At 38.8% G+C, this 25,156-nt stretch overlaps 1 protein-coding gene across 3 annotated transcripts in view; it reads left to right on the plus strand.

Moving 5' to 3' along the window:
* Positions 1 to 25,156, plus strand: part of CAMK2D (calcium/calmodulin dependent protein kinase II delta) — a 343,804-nt gene that overhangs the window by 259,769 nt on the left and 58,879 nt on the right. For all 3 annotated transcript variants that reach the window (XM_062199706.1, XM_062199705.1, XM_062199707.1), the window contains exons 7-9: positions 894 to 996; positions 8,076 to 8,159; positions 23,935 to 24,029. In XM_062199706.1, the coding sequence (XP_062055690.1) occupies positions 894 to 996; positions 8,076 to 8,159; positions 23,935 to 24,029 (282 nt within the window). The remainder of the gene's footprint in view (positions 1 to 893; positions 997 to 8,075; positions 8,160 to 23,934; positions 24,030 to 25,156) is intronic.

Genomic DNA, 25,156 nt, shown 5'->3' on the forward strand with positions numbered 1-25,156 from the left:
CTGCAAAGAGGGTCCAGGGAAATTGAAGCCTTTGCCCTGGTGCTTATTTTCACAGTACCAATGTGTCTTGATGTGCTGGATGGGAAACAGTGGTATAGACACAGCCTTATTCCAAAACTGAATTATCAGTCCTTAAGTAATGATAAATACCCTATAAGATTTTGGTATTATAGAATTAAATATTAGGAACGTTTTTGAATCACATTTTGAAGAAATGTAATTTATGTTTTAAAAAACTGACATAACGAAAAAGCTATCTATAACATTTGGCAAATAGTAGTATACTCTTTGTGCCTTTAAGAATAAACAGATTCTTAAAGACAGCAATTTTAGTACATAATTCAGAGTAACTCTCCAAAATTTCTACAGAAATTGTTTGGAAACACTGAAGCATCAAAAATCACTACATTTGGGTCCAAACTTTTGAAGTGAGCTATTATTTAATTTACACAGTTTCTTTTGCCAAATGTCTGTAGATTGGCCCAACTCTCTTTATCATTTTGCCAAGTTTCCTTCTGCTTAAAATCTTTGTGCTCTGTTAGGCTTAAGTCAATGTCCATGTCCAAATCTGGACCTCAAGAGGTCTTTAAAAGCATGTGAGCAGGTCAAGACAGGTGCTGTCATTCATTTGATCTTTCCCCAATTATATTATCCCTTCTACCCAGTATCTCTCCAGTTCATTTATGCATCTGTCTGAAGCCTGCACACATGACTGTTTTTATTCATTCTCTAACCATATTTTCCCTGGGATTTAGGAATGACAGTCTCCGGGAAAGACGACAGTGCATGACTTTTTTTTTTCTCCTTAATCTTATAAAATGTTGTTAGTTTTGAATAGTCACTTAAAATAGATTCTCACTCTAGCCTCTCTTTTTTTTTCTTTCTAAATAAAGCCTGAGAATTTGCTTTTAGCTAGCAAATCCAAGGGAGCAGCTGTGAAACTGGCAGACTTTGGCTTAGCCATAGAAGTGCAAGGAGACCAGCAGGCATGGTTTGGTGAGTAGGGCCTTTCTCTCCTTTATGCTACTTATGGTCTTCTCGTTTGTCCCAAGCAAAATAAAATGGGAATGTTATCCCAACAACTTGTTTAATTTGGAGATACTAGATCTTAAGATTTTGTACCTGACATTAGAGTTTAAGAAAAAGTATTAATGGGAGAGGAAGGACGTATTTCTTTTAAAGCATTGATGAGAAAATTGATCCTGTACTACTAATAATAGGATTTCAATATTCAAGGAGTACTTTTAATTTGAGAGAAAGTTGAATGGTCAAATAAAAACTCATATGATACCAAAAACTGCTATGTAAATAGTAAATACTCAAGAAATACAAAGTATTATATTATACTAATATATAATTAATAACATTAATATTATAAAGCATTTATTTATATATGTGCATTTTATCTTAAATAACTTTTATTTTGTCAGTGCACTAGTTTTCCTTTTAAAATTCTGATCAATTTGAAATTTCAATATGATGAAATCTCTGCTTATGCAGGGACAGAGAGATGTGACCCCTTTCCTCACCCATCATAAATATCATAGCCAACACTCCTCTAACAAAAGACAGGTTAACAAGAGAAAAGCATAAAAGAGTAATCAAAGTCTTACATGGCATGGGAGCCTTCAGAAATAAAGGCCCAAAGACTTAAAGGAATCTATTTTTTATGACTTGGTTGGATGAAAAATGGGCAATCATGTAGAAATGTGAGTGGACAAAAAGGATATGAATCAGTCATCATCAACTGAATCCACCAAGGGCTGTCTGTTCAAATGGTTCTTGGTCTCTCCATGTGGCATTCCCTGCTCCTCAGTGTGGAATAGGACCCTTTCTGGAAGGCCGGTCCTAGGATCTATATAAGGTAGGTCAGAGAATTTCTTTACAGCCAGTTGGTGGAAGGATAGAATATTTCTAGGTTTTAAGGCTGATTTGAAGGGAGAAGGACTCTGGTTTCTATGGCCCACCTTGCAGAAGAATGCAGAGTAGGAAAAACTTGGACAGGAGAAGGCCAGAAAGATCTTGCTCCTTTCCTTCAGTTCAAAATACTCAGTAGGCCGAGGTACTATAGGCTGGATTATTGTGTTCTCTGTCCTTGGAAAGAGTATGATTGACACAGATACAGAAAATACAATAACAGTATTTAGGAGTTCAAAAGGAAGTAGTGAGGTTAGTGCAGAGATGGGAAGAACAAACCAATGGAGGCACACATATTATACAGAAGATCCTGTCCCTCAAGGCTTTCATACCAATAACACGTGACCATGCAGGGTGGGAGTGCCTTAACATTGACTTAAAAAGTGCAACAGGAACACAAGAGCAGAACTATCAAATTTTGCCTCTGAAAAAAAAAGTCCCAAAGATTGAGGTAATATCAGTGGTTACTTAAGGGAATAATGAAAAGTTGTCCATTAGAATGCAAGGAGATTCAGACATTCCAAACAGAGGCATCAGCATATGCAAAGGCTCAGGCATACAGCTGTTTTTTTCTGTCTCAGGAATAACAAGAAGTTTAATATAACTGACAAAATATACTGAAGTGAGTGGTAGTCAATGGGGTGGGAAGGAATTATAAATCGTATTGAGGAGCTTGGCTTTTATCTTAGAGATTTTGAAGATCTGGTGAAAAAATTTTAGTGGAAAGGAAATAACTGGTTTTGTGCTATATAATGATTTCTATAGTATTGTGGAAGATGGTTTAGGGATATTTTACCTAAACGCAAGGACCCAGTCAGGCTAATGTAGTTATTCATATTAAGTATAATGATAGGGCCAGCACCATGACTCACTTGGTTAATCCTCCGCCTGTGGCTCTGGCATCCCATATGGGCGCCAGGTTCTAGTCCTGGTTGCTCCTCTTCCAGTCCAGCTCTTTGCTGTGGCCTGGGAGGACAGTGAAGGATGGCCCAATTGCTTGGGCTCCTGCACCTGCATGGGAGACCAGGAGGAAGAACCTGGCTCCTGGCTTCAGATCAGCACAGCACTGGCCGTGGCCGCCATTTGGGGAGTGAGCCAATGGAAGGAAGACCTTTCTCTCTGTCCCTCTCTCACTGTCTATAACTCTACTTGTCAAATTAAAAAAAAGTATAATGATAGCCTGAACTAAGGAGTATGCCAGTATAGGAACTAGAAACTTCTAGATAACTTGCAGAGCAGACTCTGAACTCAGTGGGAATCTGTTTAAAAGAAATAAAAATCCCAGACATAGGATTGACAGGACTGTAGTCCTGCCAAGAGTAAAGCAGGACCCCACTTTATGAGATACTTGAGGTATTTTACAATACTTGAGGAAAGTAACATAGGGATGTAGACCCAGGCATACAACTGCCAGAACTGGGTACAAGAGGATGACTGATATCAGGAATAATATGGAAATTTCTATGATCAGACCTGAGGCTCAAATTTAACATCATCAACTTGGTTTGAGGATTACAAGAGTGTTGGGGTTGAGCTCCCTTAATCTCTTATTTTTGAGCTCTGTTTCATCTCCTCTGTTAGATCACAGGTATTTGGAGGGCAGGATTGTGTGTAGGGGAAAACAATTCTATTTTGAAAGAGAATACCTAAACTTATATCCTGGCAGTGAGTCTTAATAGCTGTATGACCTTGAGCAGGTCACTTTAACTCTCTGAGGTCATTATCCTCTTTGTAAGTGAAACCTTCCCATGGAATGTGACTGCAGTATAAAAGATACACACTAAGTTTTTAGAACTGATGGATCAACAATAAAATTCCCATTTCTTCATCAGTGTGGTGCTATCAACAGTGAAATTCTTTTCAGGGACCTGTTAAAATGATTGCTTTAAAAGTTGTATCTTGGGCTGGCGCCACTGCTCAATAGGCTAATCCTCCGCCTGTGGCGCCGACACACTGGGTTCTAGTCCCAGTCGGGACTCCGGAGTCCAGCTCTCTGCTGTGGCCCGGGAGTGCAGTGGAGGATGGCCCAAGTCCTTGGGCCCTGCACCAGCATGGGAGACCAGGAGGAAGCACCTGACTCCTGGCTTTGGATCAGCGTGGTGCGCTGGCCGCAGCAGCCATTGGGGGGTGAACCAACAGAAAAAGAAGACCTTTCTCTCTGTCTCTCTCTCACTGTCCACTCTGCGTGTCAAAAAAAAAAAAAAAGTTGTATCTTAATTTCTAAGGTAATTTGGCCTTTTGAAAGTGTGTTTAAAGCTTATTTTTATGTTAAGAGAATATTTTCTTTATTTTTCTTCTCTTAAGTTCAAGTAAATCCTCAAGGTCATCAAAAGAAGTGTGTAGCTTATTAAATTTCTCTTGTGTATGATATTCTAAATTTCTCTTGGCTGTACTGCCAGGTATATTAGAAAATTTACCAAACAGAAATATCAAATGTAGCTTGTTTCTCCTATGGAACTGAAAGTACACTTTTCAATGTATTCCTAGCATTTTCTTGCTGTTGGGAAAATGAAAAAACATAATAATCACACTCTTCCTTCATGGAATTACTTTGTGTGGTTGCTATTATGTGTCTTATTTAAAATATTAAGTGTTTTTAATATTATGTTGCAGTGGATACATTTTTAACAGTAAGTAATTCTGTTTTCTCTTTATCTATTTTGGTATTCCTATTGGTTTTTCAGAATAAGAAACATAATATTCCTAAAGATGAAAAAAATCTCATTAATTTCCCTGTTGATAGCATCAATCACAATAATACAACATTCTTAGGTTTAATCTCCCACTAAAGTCCTTATCTGTTTTATCCCCAATATCTCTGTACTCATGAGGTCACGCTTCATTAGTACGTTATTTCCTAATATCCATGCATTTGGATATATGCTTCAGTATTCTTAGAGATAAGGACCTCGCTAACCACTCAAGTGATCATTGTACTAAATGAGAATGAGCATGATGTTTTCTTCACATTTTATTCTGCACAAGAGGTTTTATAATAATTCACTTTTAAAATGATCTATTCATTTCTTCCTCACATAATAACTTACTTCCTTGTGTTCCCTAGGGAAAATGTCACTAGCATTTCCTATTCTTGGCCATATATTCTAAGTCATTTAAGAAATATATTAAAGTTTGCTAATTTTACAGAGGAGAGTATACATTATATATAAAATAATAGTTGAAATTTACACTACAAGTGGATCACTGAGGACTTTCTATAACTAAAGAGAGCTCTGAGATGGAAATAATTTGAAGCTACTCTCTGTTACAAAAAATGTAGTGAAAAAAATTGAGGATTTACAGGAAAGAAAGTAACATCAAGGATGAGAATGAGAAGTCTATAATTAAGAGCCTTAAAAACTAGTCAGTCTAGTGCTTAGAAAAAATGAAATGATACTGGATGAATAGGGAGGAACCAGTTGATACTGGCAAAGGGTCTTGTCACTGACTTTGATCTGGATGTGGACAACAGCCTCTCTTTAGATTCTGTATTTCTGTATCTCATCATGGGAGGAATTAGAGAGATGATGGGAATGGAAAGGGCATGTGTTAGGGGCCAGTGCTGTGGTGTAGTGGGTAAAGCCACCACCTGCAGTGCCAGCTTCTCTTATGGGCACTGGTTCAGGTCCCAGGTGCTCCACTTCTGATGCAACTCTCTGCTATGGCCTGGGAAAGCAGTACAAGATGGCCCAAGTCTTTGGGCCCCTGAACCCATGTGGGAGACAGGGAAGAAGCTCCAAGCTCTTGGCTTTGGATTGGCCCAGCTCCAGCTGTTGTGGCCATTTGAGGAGCAAACCAGCAGATGGAAGACCTCTCTCTCTCTGCCCCTGCCTCTGCCTCTGCCTCTGTGTAACTCTGCCTTTCAAATAAATTAATTAATTAAAAAAAAGAAGGAGGGGTGGTGCTACGGCTCAGCTGGTTAACGCCCTGGTCTGAAGCACTGGCATCCCATATGGACTCTGATCCTAGTCCCGGCTGCTCCTCTTCCAATCCAGCTCTCTGCTATGGCCTGGGATAGCACTAGAAGATTACCCAAGTCCTTGAGCCCCTGCACCCATGTGGAAGACCCAGAAGAAGCTGCTGGCTCCTGGCTTCAGATGAGCACAGCTCCGGCCTTTGTGGCCATCTGGGGAGTGAACCATTGGATGGAAGACATCTCTCTCTCTCTTTCTGTACCTCTGTCTTTCAAATAAATAAAATAAATCTTAAAAAAAGAAGGAAGGCATGTGCGGTATCCTACAAACTCTGGGAAACTCTTCCAAATAACTGTATTCATCCCTCCCTACCTTGGAGCTAACTGACTCCACATCAGACTTTCAGGTAATTCTTGAACTGTAGGCAGTAAAACCAATCATAATGGCTCAGTAATTCTTTTCACCTCACAACTACCAATCAAACATTTCTTTCAAATAAAGTTTGAAGTAGAGGTAGGTTAGTGATGATCTGAGTAAAGCTTAAGCTACAACATCCAGGTTTTTCTTTGAATCCCTTCTGACTGTCCACTCCATCTTCCTCTAAAACATTGAAAGGAAAATATAGGTATGAAAATGAGGGGAAATATATATATATTTACATAACTGTATATGTATATATTATATAATTTGAAATATATATTGTATAATTTGAAATACATGTATCATTTGAAAAAGATTGAGTTCAAATTTTTGCCTCATTTTCTTTTTTTAAGCTTTATTTTATTTATTTATTTGAAAAACAAACTGTCAGGGAGAGAGAGACATCTTCAATCATCTAGTTCACTCCTAAAATGGTCACAGGAGCCAAGTCTGGGTCAGGCCAAGGCCAGGATCCAAGAACTCCATTCTAGCTTCCCATATGATTGGCAGGGGCCCAAGAATTCGGGCCATCTTCTACTGCCTTCCTAGGAGCATTAGCAGGATCTAATCTCAAGCTGTAACTCAAAGCGAACAGCCGAGACCTGAACTGGCACTCTGATATGGGATGCCTGTTTCCGAGTGGTGGCTTAACCCTCTGCACCACAGTTTTGGCCCCCACCTTGCCTAATTTTCTAATTTATGTTATACAAAGCATAACCTCTTGAAATACTGCTTTTTATTTCATATGAGTATGAATTTTTCACAGCAATGATGGGAAAGAATTTCCTCTTTTGGACATTTTAATATCCCAGCAAACATACAGTGTGCCTCATCAGTGATTTGTGACCAGAGCAATTCCTGATTACACATCCTCTTAAAAATTGCTTCTGAATTTTTTGTGCTTTTAAAAAAACGTTCGAGTGAGAATAGTAATTTTGGTATTTCTAGAGTAAATGTTTTTATTTGAAAAACTATTATATTCAGAACTAAGAAATATCTCATTTAGATTCTAGTTCTATGTTAATTGTTACATCAGTATACTTTATTGCATTCTGCTGTGGTTTATATATGAAGCTTTCATTTTGCCATTTAGATTTTCTTATCACATCTTCATCTTAAGTTTGGAAATCTAGTTTATTGGTGTTCAGTGGGGATTCATGTAAATGATCCAGAGTCTTCTCTTTAGCTTCCAGTTACAAGTACCCAAGGATTATTTATTAGTACACTGTGAACTCTTTGATTGATATGGGGGTTTATCTCTTCCTGCTCAGTCCTTCAGTTACTTTTAATCCCATTCACCCCTCTTGGTCTTACCCCCAATAGACTTCCCACTTTCAAAAATATTTATTGAATGTTTGCTTCAAATATGTTCTTCAGATCTATATTTTGGGCCCTTCCAATTTATAGGTGTTTCATTTTCATAATAAATATTTACATATGACAACTATCATGTTTAGTATGATTCTAACTCTGTCTTTAATTTTTTGCTTACCTCTTTCCAGTTTTAGTTTAGCTTCAGTATAAGTAGTGACAATAAAAACTGCTAACCAAAACAAGTCTTCAGTATACAAAATGACTATGCAGCACAGTAAATTGGATCCCATACCTGGATAAAATGATATTTTTTTTAAAATAAGCTACAAGGCAAAACAGATTAGCGTTGATTTTGCAATGCAATAAAACTAGTCTACACTATTCTAGTACTCTGAGAATCTTTACTGTTTTGATACACATCACCAGATAAAGAAGCACAAAAATGTTTTCTTGTTTTCCATTTCTTATGGTTCTGTCAAGTCAACTCTATTAAACATTTGTTTTCTCTAGGTTTTGCTGGGACACCTGGATATCTTTCTCCGGAAGTTTTACGTAAAGATCCTTATGGAAAGCCAGTGGATATGTGGGCATGTGGTAAGGAATCATGTTTTCAAGCATATTTTGTAATACAACAGTTTAGTACTCTGTTTGGGCTGCTATAACAAACTATCATAGACTGGGTGGTTTAAACAACAACAAAAAAATATTTCTCACATTTGTGGAGGCTGGAAAATTCAAAATCAAGGTCCTTGTAAATTTGGTGTCTTTGAGGGCCTGCTTCTCTATTCATAGACAACTGTCTTCTCTTTATGTACTCACTTAGTGGAAGGGATGAGAGAGCTCTCTAAGGTCTGTTTTACAGGTAAAGACACTAATCCCATTGTGATGCCTATATCCTACTAAAGGCCACACTTCCTAACACCATCATGTTGGAGATTAGTATTTCAGCATATGTGTTTTGAAAGCACATAAACATATAGCAGATAGTATTGTTATACAAGAGTACTTTCTTTACAGAAGTAGAAAAAATATTCCTACAATTCATATGGAATTGCTAGACTGACACTTGTGGCACCCACATCCCACATCAGAGGGCTTGGTTCAACTCTCAGCTTTTTCATATCCTATCTAATTGCCCACCAATATATATTCTCTTTCTTTCAAATAAAATGAATTTTTAGAAAACTGACGCATAGATTAATGTAACACAACTGATTTTTTTATGTAAGTGCCAAAAACATAACATTGGAGAAAGGGTATTCTGTTCAATAAGTTGTTCTGAGAAAAATGAATATATATATATATAATATATATGTGCTGAGAAAAATGAATATATATATATATATATATATATATATATATATATATATATAAATAAGGTGCTTCTACATGGCAAAGGAGACAAACAATAGCATGAATAGACAACCAAATAACAGAATGGAAGAAAATACCTGCAAGGTACTTCTCCTACAAAGGATTACTATATAGAATTTGTAAGAAACTTTAAAAAAGCAAAAAACTCAAAACACATAACCAACCAATCCAGTAGGCAAAAGGAGTAAATATTTCTCAGAAGAAGAAATACAAATAGCCAACAAATATATGAAAAAATTCTCAATATCATTAACGACCACAAAAATGAAAATTCAAACCACAAGTTGGTATCACCTTACTCCAGTTAGAATGGCTATTATCAAAAAGGCAAAAATAACAATAGCTGATGAGGAAATGGAAAAAGGGGAATGTTCATACACAATCAATGGCAAAGTAAATAGTACAGACATTATGGAAAGCAGTGCAAAGAATACTTTAAAAACTAGAAATGAAATTACCATATGATTCAGCAATCTCTCTACTGGGTATATTTCCAAAAGATATGAAATCATTATATGCAAGAGTTAGCTGCATTGCCCTGTTTATGACAGTACTATTCACAATAGCCAAGATATGGAATCAACCAAGATGTCCATCATCAGATGAAAGGTCAAGGAAAATGTTGTATTTATACACAGTGGAATATTATTCAGCTGTAACAAAGAATGAAATCTTGTCATTTGCAGCCAAATGTATGGATCTGGAGGACATTGTGCTAAGTGAAATTAGCTAGACATAGAAATACCACACATATTCCCTCATGTTGAAGCTAACAAAGCTCAATCTGAATTTAAATTGTAATTACTAGAAGCTGAAGTGGGGCCCTGTACCCCAATGGGAGACCAGGAGAAGCACCTGGCTCCTGCCTTCGGATCAGCGCAGTGTGCCGGCCGCAGCGTGCCAGCCACAGCAGCCATTGGAGGGTGAACCAACGGCAAAGGAAGACCTTTCTCTCTGTCTCTCTCTCTTACTGTCCACTCTGCCTGTCCAAAAAAATATATCACTCTCATCCAGTTGTAAAAGGGTCAAATACAGTACACTTTAAATGAAGACATACTGTAGTCTGTAAAGCCATTTAAAATGCAGAGGTGACTGTTCAGCCTAGAAATTAAGCTGCAAGTTCAGACAGCCATATCCCATACCAGAGTGCCTGGGTTCAAGTCCGAATTCTGCTCATGATTCTAACTTCCTAATACACTGAGGAGACTCAAATTGAGTCTTTGGCTCCTGGCTCCAGCCTGGTCCTGCCCCATCATTTGGGGAAATTTGGGAGTGAAGGGGAGTGAATCAGTGGATGGAAGACCTCTCTTTCTTTCTCTCTCTCTCTCTCTCTGTCTCCCTCAAGTTAATAAATAAATTTAAATTAAAATAGTCACTATTACTCTAATAATACTATTTGATAAGTTGAAAATTACTATTGCTATTTGATAACTTGAAAGTGTACCCCAAGCTCTGTTTTATTCTTGCTTGCATGAGATTTTCCTCTAAGCATGAACTCTAAAATGCCTTTGCATTAGAGCATTGTTATAAAATATCCATGTTAAAATCTGAATGTTGGGCTGGCGCTGTGGCTTAATAGGTTAAGGCTCTGCCTATGACACTGGCATCCTATATGGGCATTAGAGTTAGAGTCCCGGCTGCTCCATTTCTGATCCAGCTCCCTGCTGATGCCCTGGGAAAGCAAAGTAAATGGCCCAAGTGCTTGGCCCCACAGCCACTTGGGAGACCCAGAAGAAGTTTCTGGCTCCTGGCTTTTATGTAATGGCTCTGGCCATTACAGCTATTTGGGGAGTGAACCAACAGATGGAAGATTTCTCTCTCTGTCTCTCCCTCTCTCTCTCTCTCTGTAGATAAATAAATATTTTAAAAATATATAATTGTTATTGGTAGATACCTGAAATATTTCCCTTGCAATTAAGCTGCTCCCAGCAGAGATCTGTTTCTGCTGATGAACTTAAAGAACAAGAGTTACCTGAGAGTCAGAGAGACACAGATGGGTTTTGTGGACAATAGAATCATAATTTTTAAAAAAGATTTATTTATTTACTTATTTAAAAATCAGAGTTACAGAGAGTTAGAGGCAGTGGCAGAGAGAGAAGCCTTCCATCCGCTAGTTCACTTCCCAAATGACTGCAATGGCTGGAGCTGGGCCAAATCCGAAGCCAAAAGCCTGGAGCTTCTTCCAGGTCTCCCACACCAGTGCAGGGACCCAAGGACTTGGGCCATCTTCTGCTGCTTTCCCAGGCCATAGCAGAGAGCTGGCTCAGAAGAAGAGCAGCCGAGTCTTGAACTGGCACCATATGGGATGCTGGCACTACAGGCGGCTTTACCTGCCGCACCACAGAGCTGGCCCCTAGAATCATAATTTTTTTCAAGCAGTTTAAAATATGATAGAGCTGTATTTTTGTACAGAACATGGAGGGAGGTGAAGCCTGGATCTTGCACTTTGACTGTGAAAACTGGAAATACCACGCGATTGGTGTACACTGGTCAGGAACCCGAGGAAGCAGGGCTCCATGTAATGGGCAGTTCATCATCTTTCTTTGCCTACTTCATCTCCTTTTTCATTTACCCATCTATGTTTTCCTAGTTTCTTTTTCATCTTCTCCTTTTTTTTCCCTTCATCCCTCCCATCTGCTTCATAGGTAAGAAAAAGTATGTTTAGTCAACAAGAAAACACACCCATTGGGGCTGGCACTGTGGCACAGTGGGTTAGAGCCCCAGTCTGAGGCACTGGCATCCCACATGGGTGCCAGTTTTGGTCCTGGCTGCTTCACTTCTTGGAGGGCAGTGGAGGATGGCCCAAGTCCCTGGGCCCCTGCGCCCACCTGGGAGACCAGGAGGAGGCTCCTGGCTCCTGGCTTTGGATCAGCTCAGCTCTGGCTATTGCGGTCATCTGGGGAGTGAATCAGCAGATGGAAGACCTCTCTTTCTCTTTGGCTGTACCTCTCTCTGTAACTCTGTCTTTCAAATAAATAAAATAAATCTTTAAAAAAGAAAACACATCCAGCTCTTGGGTTCACTTGCTGTATGGCATACCACAAAATAGTCTCGGTATCTCAGCTCCTTCCAATAGAATTTGCTTTATAGGACTGCCAAGAGAATTTTTTTAGATATATTAAGTGTCCGTGATCATCATCATTATTAGAAAGTGTTTCTTTATAAATGAAGATTCTAGATAACAGACATGCACTCTTGTGACAGACTTAAAATACAAGTTTCAGTAGATAACTCAGCATCATTTCTGTGATAAGCAGCTGACTGTTCTGATGACCATATCTGATTGCCCCACTACCAAATGACCCCCACCTCTCCTCCCTTTGTTCCCTTTTAAATGATTTTCTTTCATTTCTTTTATTATGGAAAAGAAATTATTGTATACAGATTTCAGTTTCTGAATCATATTTTATGTATTCAGAGAATGTAAGTGAATCATTCAATTCCTAATTTAAAACATTTTTTTCATGTTTAAATTTTATCAGCATTGAAGAATTGCCGATTCTTTTTTTTAAAATAGACAAAAAAACTGATATTTTGTACTGGAGATTCGTGCCTAGCTATGGAGCAGAACCAACAATGAAACTTATATCTATGTAGAAATAATCCTACATGAGCTCTATATTTCAGTGCATCCGAGGTGAGCACAGATAGCCACATTTTTCTTCACCTGTAACAGATCATCAGAGTATAGACTCACAGCCTTAGACTCCCCAAGTACTGCATTCAATTTTGATATTACTTTGATAAATTTGTGTTTGCAGAGTTTCTGGATTTTCTGCTTGAGTACGTTCCCTAATGTAGTTTGTAATGCCTAGCCTTTTAAAATAATGAAATATCTTCCAATAATAGTATTGCATATCTGTAAATGTGGGATACTCTAGAGGGCAGAAGCTCCAACTTTCTTGGCCAGAAGAAAGAAGGATAGTTGGTTTCGCTACTTGTTGTCTAAGATGCAGCACATTCTTAAAAAATCTGTAATAGGCCGGCGCCGCAGCTCAATAGGCTAATCCTGCACCTGCGGCGCCGGCACACCGGGTTCTAGTCCCAGTCGGGGTGCTGGATTCTGTCCCGGTCGCTCCTCTTCCAGGCCAGCTCTCTGGTATGGCCCGGGAGTGCAGTGGAGGATGGCCCAAGTGCTTGGGCCCTGCACCCGCATAGGAGACCAAGAGAAGCACCTGGCTCCTGGCTTCGGATCAGCGCGGTGCGCCGGCCGCAGTGCGTGGGCTGCAGCAGCCATTGGAGGGTGAACCAACGGAAGGAAGACCTTTCTCTCTGTCTCTCTCTCTCTCTCTCACTGTCCACTCTGCCTGTCAAAGAAAAAAAAAACTGTAAGTAAATATTAGCTAGATACTACATATGTTCATACAAATATATATACCCGTGTGCATGAAGATGCATACACATACACACAGAGATCTCATGAATGATGCTTTAGAAACTTAGAGTCACAGGGTATCTCACAAATTTCCACCTCAATTTACTGTTTGTGGGAAGAGCCATCTTCCATTTGCTGTATTCTGTCCTTACCTTTGCTTTCTTCATACTAACAGCCAGATTTCTTTATGACAAGCCATGCCCCAGTTAAAGAATGTATTTTCAACCAGCTCCCATTTTCTTTAGAGACTGTGTGCATGTTTGAATTGTGAGCTTAGGAATGTGCCTGAAATCACATAATTGGCCATGGTATTCTAATTTGTTAGTCTATGTCAAATATTTGAGAGAAATGACCACTACTGGGAACATGATACTAAATTCTTTTGTTGCCTTTCTGGGTCACTACTATTGGTCTGGAATTACTGCTTTACCATTTTCTTTTATGTCACCTCACTCAGCTGAAATGAAAGTTTACATTAAATTCACTTTGTTTATAACATGATATACCCTTGCTCATTGCTGTTAACAGTTACCACAGAAGTAATGCAAGCATTCTATGGTTACTTCTAGGCTATGGCTTATCTTGAAGGAAGGCAACTTTCAGCCACCAATCAGCACTAACTCTTGCCAATTAGTGACTGCTTTTGAAGAATAGACACTGGGTTGTGTGGTTAAGAAATGACACTACTCAGATTAAAAAAGCAATGCAGAACATCAATTTAGGAGAATGGTAACTAGACTTCTGTTTGAATTAAGCTGTAAGCACTCATCACAGCAGATTTTTTGTCATTTTGGTAGCTGGCAAAAAGCAGAGTGATGCACAGCATAGTTATAATGACAAAGAAGTCTGTACCTTATTTATTAGAAATATGCAATTACTTCTGCTTAGAAAATCTCAAATTACCTTGTGTTTGTGATCTCACACAGAGTATGATGTGACCTTTTCTCAACATTTGAAAGCACCCAGTCCATTACTAGATAGTAAATAATAGACATTAGTGAAACAAAAACATAGCCTATGTTCTGCCATTAACAGCTGTACATTGATTTTGATGGATTTCTTGTATATATAGCTGCTTCTGTCATTCCCTAATGTGATGAGCAGATATTTATAGATGTCATTGGATCACTGGTTTTTAACCAGTCTCCTTCTAGAATTTGGCTTAAAAATAAAGAAATGCATGTATAGAAACATTTCCCCTCCTTCATATATGTGTATTCTTAATATTTCTGTACATTTTTTAGATATCTCTCTGTACAGTTGTGAGCGATAATAAATCAGTGACTGTTATAGATGTACCATGATTTCGGCAAAATTTTGGGATATTATAGAATATGTACCCTCTTTTCTGGCTTGGTGAATTTAGGTTCATCAGGTATATGGTTTATGGGGCTTAGCTGCCTCATACTTTAGCTAGAGTAAATAAATATCAGGCACTTTGAGGCAAGTTCTGCGGGGGCCTTTGCTTGAGATGCCTGAATCCCATATTGGAATACTGTTTTGTGTCCTAGCTATTCTACTTCCAATTCAGCTCCCTGCCAATACGCTTGGGAAATAACAGATGATGGCTCAAGTACTTGAGTTCCTGCCACCCAAGTGGGAAACCTGGGTGGAATTTCAGGCTCTTGTCTTTGGCCTGACATCTCTCTGTCCTTCTCTCTGTCTCTGTGTGTGTGTGTGTGTGTGTGTGTCTTTCTCTCTCTGTGTGTGTCTCTCTCTTTCCCTTTCAAGTAAATTAAAAATAGTGGACACTTTTTATCATTTTGAGATCCCAAGCCTATTTGACAATTTGTTGATTTTACCAGTTCTATGATAACGTCACACTGAGCAACTACAGATAATATGTCAGTATTAGAAGATTTTCTGCTTTCATCCATTATGACTCACATCTTCAAGAATCTTCAACCCATGGGCCTTAACCTGATAGTCTTTACTAAAATCCTCTTACTATGAACTGAAAAAATTCTATAAGTTCTCTAAAGTTAGTATTATGATTTCTCTAATTTACCATTCTTAAAACTGTAAACCACCAACTACATGCTTCAAAGTAACCTGAAGGGCTTATCAAAAATGTAGCTTTCTGGGATCTACCTCAGAACTATTGAATAGGATTCTGCGGGGTCTTGAAGAAATACTTATTTGGACACCTATGTCCTTTAGTAGCATCATTCACAATAGCCAAGATGTGTAAGCAGACCAATTATCCATGAACAGATGAATGGATTAAAAAAAAATATGCTATATACATACAATGGAGTATTTTGGGGGCTTAAAAAGGAAGCAAATTTTATTACATGCTACAGCATAAACATCATGCTAAACAAAAGAAGTCACAAAGGGAAAAATACTTAGGATTCCACTCATGAAGTATCAAAAGTAGTCAAAGTCATAGAAACAGAAAGTAGGAAGATGATTACCAAGGACTACAGGAAGGAGAGAGAGACAAGATTAGTGTTTACTGAGTCTAGTCTTTCAGTCTTGCAAGTTGTAAAGGTTCTGGAAATCTGTTTCCCAACAATGTGAATGTATGTGATGTTACTGGAGTATACACTTAGAAACTGTACATCTATTTTATCATAATTTAATGTTGTATGGTTAAATTTAATGTTATATGGTTTTTACCACATTTAAAAAAAATATTCTCTGAGATGAGGCTCAGAATTTATATTTAACAAGCTTGCCAAATGATTCAGATACACTCCACCCTTGACCAGCACTCCCCTAGCTAGTTGCAGTTTCCTTTATCTTTAGGGCAATAGTTTTTAATAGTCTTCCATAGTAAAACAGAGGTTACCAATAGGTGGGGTCGTAAGTCAGTTCAGGCTACCATTATATTATACCATTATATTATAGTATTATAGTACCATAGAGTGGATACTTTATAAACATAGAAATTTATTTCTGACAGTTGGGTGCTGGATGCCTGAGATCAGGGTATCAGCATGGTTGGTCAGGTTCCAGAGAGAGCCTTCTCACTGCCAACTTCTTTTTTTTATTTATTTGACAAGTAGGGTTATAGACAGTGAGAGAGAGAGACAGAGAGAAGGGTCTTCCTTCTGTTGGTTCACTCCCCAAATGACCACCATGGCTGATGCTGCGCCAATCCGAAGCCAGGAACCAGGTGCTTCTTCCTGGTCTCCGATGCGGGTTCAGGAGCCCAAGCACATGGGCCATCCTCCACTGTCCTCCCGGGCCACAGCAGAGAGCTGGACTAGAAGAGGAGCAACTGGGAGTAGAACCCAGCACCCATATGGGATGCCATCGCCGCAGGCAGAGGATTAACCAAGTGAGCCATGGTGCCGGCCCTACTGCCAACTTCTTGTTGCATGCTCATATGGGGTGAGAGAGCCAGCTGCCTCCCTGACCTCATCAGATAAGGGCATTAATCCCATTCAAGAGGAACTAATGATCTCTCAAAGACCTCACTTGCAAATACTATCACGAGAGATTACCGTTTAAACATAGGAATTTGGGGGCAACACAATCAGTCCATTGCTGGTGGTCCACAGGTGCCTTGGCCAGATTTTCAGAACTTTTATTTTGAGATGTATTAGCATTTATTATTTATCTTTACAATTTATTATCAGAAGATTTCCATAAAAAACTATCAGTTTTTGGCATCCCTGAAATCATCAAAGGAACAGAAAACATAAAACTTTTGTTCCTACAGAATAGCTCTATTTGGACAGATGTACCAACAGCCATCCCCCTAGTACCACCCCACCTCATCCACAGTACAAGCACAAGCATTCATCTCTGCCTGGGGACAGAAAGTCTATCAAGTTTGCCACTCCTGTTACATGGTTCCTGTAGTTCCCCCCTTTGAATAAATGACTTCCTATTTTGCTGATCTTGATCTTCTAGCTTTGTTCCACCATAATTGACTCTTTTAGGTCACAGAATGTTACTTGAGCATTTTCTCTGTTTGAATTGGATGGTGATTTTTTTTTTCGCTCAAGATATTCTAAAATAGCTATATTACTCATTTAGCTAATTGTGACTTTCCAACTCCATATACATTTTATGTGTAAACTTAGTGTGTACTCCTTATCTACTGTATTAAGTGGATGTCTTGTTTAGATTGTCCTGTTAACTTCTCACTAACTTCTCAGAATTTTTCAACATTTCTTTCTTCACGTGTTCTTTCATAATAGCCTTTAGAATATTTAGTCATTAATATAAGTATAGGTATAATCATGTTTCTAACATTAACTTTCATTATAATTAGTTTTGAATGTTCTAAAAAATGTAGTCCTTATACCTACTCAGTAATCAGCACTTCTCAGAACTTTCTATCAGACATCTTTAGCATCTCTTAAGCACTAATATATGCATAAGATAATGAAGACCAGTGTTAGTATGCATTTCTAATTGTTGAATGGTACTGCCTATGTCAGCAACAGGTTTTTAACTTTTTGTTATAGAAAATTTGAAACATACAAAAATAGAGTATTATAATAAACTAATAGATAATCTTACTTCCTCCATTACCTCCACTCATCCCCCCATCCCCATTATTTTATTCAAATCCATATACCATATCAGAACATCTAGAAATATTATATATAATATAGCTTTAAACCAAAGGACATTTTAAATCATGAAAATAATACAAATCTTAAAAATGTAATAATTCCTTAGTATCATCAAATATATGACCATTTTTTTGTTTGTCCTCTCATCGTAATTTCGTTGTTAGTTTGGTCCCTTATTAGGGCTGTTCATTTGTAGATTCTGCAACCTCTCTCCCCCACCTCCCTTTTTCCCCCACTTACCCTCTCTCCTCATTTCTCTGTGTATTTGTAGGAAAAACCTATTATTTCTAAGTGCCGCATCTTGATTTCTACATGCTTTTTACCACAAAATGAACCAGAACTTCTTGTAGTGGTGGCTGATTCCAACTAAAATTTTTTCCAGGAAAAAATGCAAGATGATCTAAGAGCTTCTTCTCAACCCAGAAATCAAAGAAACAATTAGAAGTCATTGGGTTTGTATTAACAGAATAAGGAGTCAGCATAAGGAGGCTTGTACTGGCTAAAGAGGAGATGATTAGAAAATCAACAAGAAAAGAAAAGTAACAGTTATGAATTGAAACACATCAGATATCAGATAAATTTAAATCCAGGCATTTTTAATAATAAGTCAAATTCAGTAGGAGTCCCAACTTTTGAGGAATGCAGCAGACCCAATATATCATTTTGAAAACTGATTTCTGGGGAAAAGAAATAAAATAACTGCCCTGCTTTTCCTGTTTAAGCTGTACCTCATAGTAACCAAGTAGTCAATGAAGTATCTCACACAAGCATCATTGTGGCACAGCAGGCTAAACCACTGCTTGCAATGCCAACATCCCTTTTAGAGAGTAAGCCAGTAGATCAAATATCTCTGTCTCTGTGTGTGTATCTCCTTCTCTAACTCTGCCTTCCAAATAAAAAAATGAATAAATCTTTTTCTAAAAAATCTTAGACACTTAATGTGCTGTGCACTATTATTTAATGCTATAACTAGTATTCCAGCAGTATTTTTTCACTTTGTGTAGCTATATGGGGGCAAACTGTTGAAATCTTTACTTAATATATACTAAACTGATCTTCTGTATATAAAGAGAACTGAAAATGAATCTTGATGTGAATGGAAGGGGAGAGGGAGTGGGAAAGGGGAGGGTTGCGGGTGGGAGGGAAGTTGGGGGGGGGGGGGGAGCCATTGTAATCCATAAGCTGTACTTTGGAAATTTATATTCAGTAAATAAAAGTTTAAAAAAAATCTTAGACACTAAGCTAATGAGCAAGTAAAAGTAAGCTTACAAAACAATGTTTATGTAGGCATTGAAAATCTCACATCAATCTACTAAACAGTGCCTCTACTTATGCTATTATATTCTTTTTTTTAAGAAATTAAAAGGTAAGTTTATTTTGGTGCAAAAATTGAAATCCATGCATTGTTTTTTCATAATGATATGTTGTCCATGAACTTCTTAAAGATTCCTTGTGTGCATTGATTTCTTTTTTTTTTAATTTTTTATTTAGTAAAAATAAATTTCCAACGTACAGTTTGTGGATTACAATGGCTTCCCCCCACCACAATTTCCCTCCCCCTCACACCCCTCCCATCTCCCGCTCCCTCTCCCATTCCATTCACATCAAGATCCATTTTCAATTATCTTTATATACAGAAGATTGATTTAGTATATATTAAGTAAAGATTTCATCAGTTTGGACCCACACAGAAACACAAAGTGTAGAATACTGTTTCAGTACTAGTTATAGCATTACTTCACATTGGACCCTAATTTAAGGACAGATCCCACATGAGAAGTAAGTACACAGTGACTCCTGTTGTTGACTTAACAATTTGACACTCTTGTTTATGGCGTCAGTAATCTCCCTAGTCTCTAGTCATGAATTTCCAAGGCTATGGAGGCCTTTTGAGTTTGCCGACTCCGATCTTATTCCGACAGGGTCATAGTCAAAGTGGAAGTTCTCTCCTCCCTTCAGAGAAAAGTACCTCCTTCTTTGATGGCCCGGTTCTTTCCACTGGGATCTCACTCACAGAGATCTTTCATTTAGGTCGTCGTCGTCTTCTTCTTCTTCTTCTTCTTCTTCTTTTCTTTTTTTTTTTTTTGCCGCAGTGTCTTGGCTTTCCATGCCTACCATGCTCTCATGGGCTCTTCAGCCATATCTGAAGGCCTTAAGGGCTGATTCTGAGGCCAGAGTGCTGTTTAGGACATCTGCCATTCTATGAGTCTGCTGTGTATCCCGCTTCCCATGTTGGATCCTTCTCTCCCTTTTTGATTCTATCAGTTAATGTTAGCAGAAACTAGTCTTGTTTGTGTGATCCCTTTGACTCTTAGACCTATCAGTGTGATCATTTGTGAACTAAAATTGATCACTTGGACTAGTGAGATGGCATTGGTACATGCCACCCTGATGGGATTGTATTGGAATCCCCTGGCACATTTCTAACTCCACCATTTGGGTCAAGACCAATTGAGCATGTCCCAAATTGTACATCTCCTCCGTCTCTTATTCCCACTCTTATATTTAACAGGGATAACTTTTCAGTTAAGCTTTAAAACACCTAAGAATGATTGTGTGTTAATTACAGAGTTCAGCCAATAGTACTAGAACAAAACAGAGAAAAAAATACTAAAATGGATGAAGTATTACATTGTACATCAGCAGTCAGCACAAGAGCTGACCAAGTCACTGTTCCTCATAATGTCCATTTCACTTCAACAGTGTATTTTGGTCGAAATTCCTCAATCAGATAATTAAATTGTAGGCATCTAGGTAAGTATTGGCTGCTATTCTCAGGGAATGCATCCTCCATGAGCTTACCCTTCCCAGAGAAGCACCATTTCTGGGGTCAACATTCAGAATGCTATGTCAATTGTGAGTCAACCTGATAATGTTGTAGCAGCCTAATTCCAGGTATTGATTAGGAAAATGCCTAGATTCAGTGGAGACTATTGTCATTACAAAGTGAGTTTTTTCTTCATCTCTTTAGCCATAGCTAGGCTAAAACTACTTAAGTATTTCTTCATTTCTACCTGTGTCATGGAGTGCAAACACAAATATTCGTCGTAATCATCTTCATTATCATTAAATGCATTTTTACACCAGATAATGAAAATTATATAAAAATAAATTAAAAGAACATGTACTATCTGTGATGAAGCTAAAGTTGGAAAAATTAATTTTTGCAGTGAATGTGAGATACAAGCATGAGATTACTTCACAAACTGTGGAAAAATAGAATTAAAAGATAAGAATATTTTGGTGCAAAAATTTTGGAAACCCATGCATAGTTTTTTTATAATGCACACTTTCAATGAAATGTTTTGAAGATCCTTTGTGTATTATGATTTTCATCATGGTATTTTCTTTAACTCCATTGTGATGAAATAACTTTCAGTCTTGATTTAAATTGTGAGATTTTTTTAATTTAAAAATGTTATTTAAAGTTTTACTCTGGTAGTTATTCACATGAATCTAAAAATAATGTGAATTTTTGAAGGATTGGTCATTGACCTAGTGGTAAGATACCCACATCCCATAACAGAGTACTTGGGTTTGATCCCTGGTTCTGGCTCCTGACTCCTGCTTAATGCTAATACAGATCCTGGGAGGCAGCTATGATGGTTCAAGCAGTTGACTTCCTGCCATGCACGTGGGAATTCTGTACTGAGTTCCCAATTCCTGCCTTCCAGCCTACCAAGCTATAGCTAGAGCAGGCATTTGGTAAATGAACCAGAGGATATGGGAGTTCCTTTATCTCTCTTTCCCTCATAAATAAATGAATAAAAATTTTAAAACTAAATAAATAAAATATGCTCTGAACTATATCTTCCTGCAACAGGCTATGAAAGTCTAAGGCTATTAAACCGTTGCTGTAAAGCCATTTTAGTTGTAATAATGTCTATTTGTAAATGTCCCAGACTAATGGACAGGAGCAAGAATAAATTTCCTCAATGAAGAAGAGATACAGAAACCAAGAGATCACCTCATAAAAGGGGGAAAAAGGAGTCTCTTGGCATATAGGCAGTGACCCTGCCTTACTTTCTCCCTCAGGTTCCTCAGACTTAAGGAAACAGCAAGAGAATAGCAAGCAGGAGAGGTCAGAGGAATGCCAGAGTTCCCTCCAGAATAATGAGATAGAAAAGAACCTAAAGACCTCAAACAGGGCAATAAAATATTTGAAAAGTAGTGAGAGGGACATTTGATGATCTAAAGGTGCTTATTGTCAAAATAGCCCCGAGAAACATAGATTGCCTATATGATTTCAAGGAAAGTTAAACATTTATGAACACTTTTTTTTTATTTTAAAAATTAAATTAGGTGCTGGTGCTGTGGTGCAGTGGGTTAAAGGTCCCACCTGAGGAGCTGGCATCACATATGGGTGCCAGTTCATGTCATGGCTGCTCTACTTCTGATCCAGCTCACTGCTTATGCACCTAGGAAAGCAGCAGAGGATGGCCCAAGTCCTTGGGCTCCTGCACCCATGTGGGAGACCCACAGGAAACTCCTGCTCCTGGCTTCAAATCAGCTCAACTCTGACCTTTGCAGCCATTTGAAGAGTGAGCCAGCAAATAGAAGACCTCCCTCCCCCTCCCCTCCTCCTCCTCTTCCCCCTCCTCCTCCCTCTTCCCCTCCCTCTCCCCCTCCCCCTCCCTCTCTCCCTCCCTCTCCCCCTCCCCCTCCCTCTCCCCCCTCCCCTTCCCCCTCCCCCTCTCCCTCTCCCTCTCCCCATCTGTCTCTATCTCTCCTTCTCCCTCTCCTTCTTCCTCTCCCCATCTGTCTCTATCTCTCCCTCTTCCTCTCTCTATCTCTCTTTTTTTTTTTTTTTTTTTTTGACAGGCAGAGTGGATAGTGAGAGAGAGAGAGACAGAGAGAAAGGTCTTCCTTTTTACTGTTGGTTCACCCTCCAATGGCCGCTGTGGCTGGCGCATCGCGCTGATCTGAAGCCAGGAGCCAGGTACTTCTCCTGGTCTCCCATGCGGGTGCAGGGCCCAAGCACTTGGGCCATCCTCCACTGCCTTCCCGGGCCATAGCAGAGAGCTGGCCTGGAAGAGGGGCAACCGGGATAGAATCCGGCGCCCCAACCAGGACTAGAACCTGACACTGCAAGGCGGAGGATTAGCCTGTTAAGCCACAGCGCCAGCCTCTCCTAACTCTTTCAAATAAATTTAAAATAAATAATTTAAAATGTTAAACTGCATATTGATTAGATTAACTTGTGAGGCATTACATGATTATAGAAAAGATACCAAATTGTATTATAGCTATGTGCTTCTTTAAGTCATATGTATGATTTCTCCTTTTTCCTCTCCCTACAATATATGTTTTTCTGTGGTGCTGATGGTTTAGCTGTTTAATTGAAAATTTCTATTTTTGAAGGCTGAAAATCACTGAACAGAAAAAAATTTTGTCTCATGTGTTATCCACACTATTTAGACACTAACTAAATAGAGCATGAATTTATAAGCAAGACACCATCTCTCAACAAAATGTCCTAATTACTGACAAATGACTATCAGGAAATAAATACAGTAATACAAGTGTTGCTTGAGGTGTCTGCATCCCATATCAGGCAACCTGATTCAAGTCCCAGCTATTTCGCTTCTAGTTCCAGCCTCTTGCCTTTGGAGGCAACAAATGATGGCTCAAATATTTGGGTCCCTGCCACCCATGTGGTAGACCAGATTGAGTTCCCAGCCTTCTCAATTAAATAAATACTTTTTTAAAAATACCATGTTAATTTTTGAACTTTCAACCTACACAGTGACTAAAATCACAGCCCATTTCTAGATAAGGAGACCATACACAGGAAAAGTTACCACCCCGAAATCAGATAGGTTTCATCTTTAGATGTTGCCCTGCCCTGACTTTTTAAGAGTCTTTGATGCCGGTATTGGGATTGAACATTGCCATGGGGGTTGACCATAGGAGAAGCATTCACCCTCCAGGGAGTGCACCATAGGAGATCACAGCACATCTCAGGTTTTCCAGCAGTGCCATTTTCTCTCTTTCAGAGTGTGGCTGAAAATCACAGTGGATCAGCCACATCGAATTTATTGCTTCTGTGTGACTTGCCTTTTGCTAACATGCTCATTTCCTGCAGGTGTCATTCTCTACATTCTACTGGTAGGATATCCACCCTTCTGGGATGAAGACCAGCACAGACTCTATCAGCAAATCAAGGCTGGAGCTTATGATGTATGTAATAAGTATTCATATAAGTTTAGATGAGGGTTTGTTTCTTATTCATTGGCCAGATTGGCCAGATCTGCTCATTGTTCTTTTAATCGTAATTTTGAGTAACTTCTCTTATTTCCAAGTCACTTAAGAGAAGGAAGATAAAGATCAAAAAATGCGGTATATTGGCCGGCGCCGTGGCTCAACAGGCTAATCTTCCGCCTCGCGGCGCCGGCACACCGGGTTCTAGTCCCGGTCGGGGCACCGATCCTGTCCCGGTTGCCCCTCTTCCAGGCCGGCTCTCTGCTGTGGCCAGGGAGTGCAGTGGAGGATGGCCCAAGTGCTTGGGCCCTGCACCTCATGGGAGACCAGGAGAAGCACCTGGCTCCTGCCATCGGATCAGCGCGGTGCGCCGGCCGCAGCGCGCTACCGCGGCGGCCATTGGAGGGTGAACCAACGGCAAAAGGAAGACCTTTCTCTCTGTCTCTGTCTCTCACTGTCCACTCTGCCTGTCAAAAAAAAAAAAAATGCGGTATATGTTTTTATTTTGTATTTCCTTTTAGGTCACTGTTTCCTAAGATTGAAAGGAATGCAGTTTGAGCTTGAGGAAGGACTGTGCCCATCACAACTTCCAGATCTCAGCACATTTCTTAAAATATAAAAATTCTAAAATTTCTGCTTTAGAAATTATTATTGCCATGGTAGAATTATATTCCCAATTGTGTGTCACATAATTTTAAGTTGGATACCATCAGTACTTTGCATGTTGTCCTTGTATCAAGTAGAACAGCATTCTGCTTACTACATACATCAAATTAGATTTGATATTTTTGTCTTGTTTACATAATTGGCTTCTGTGCAAGCCTTCAGTTGAAGACTCTGTTTCATAATTGAAAAGTACATGAAAGTCACAATTCTAAAACATTTAAGTTATAATTAAAATATTTGAAAGCAGAGATACATACATATGTAGAAACATTCATGGATTGAGTTCAAAATCAGAAGAGGAAGGATTGTCTACCTTTTTTATAGATTACTTTTATGTTCATTGATATAAATTGCTCTCCATTAATAAATATGTCAATCAATTATTTGTCACTTCCTCTAGTTTCACCTTAGATAGCCCTCTGGAAATCCAAGGGTAGCAT

The sequence above is a fragment of the Lepus europaeus genome, chromosome 8 (assembly GCF_033115175.1).
Source record: "Lepus europaeus isolate LE1 chromosome 8, mLepTim1.pri, whole genome shotgun sequence".
NCBI lineage: Eukaryota > Metazoa > Chordata > Mammalia > Lagomorpha > Leporidae > Lepus > Lepus europaeus.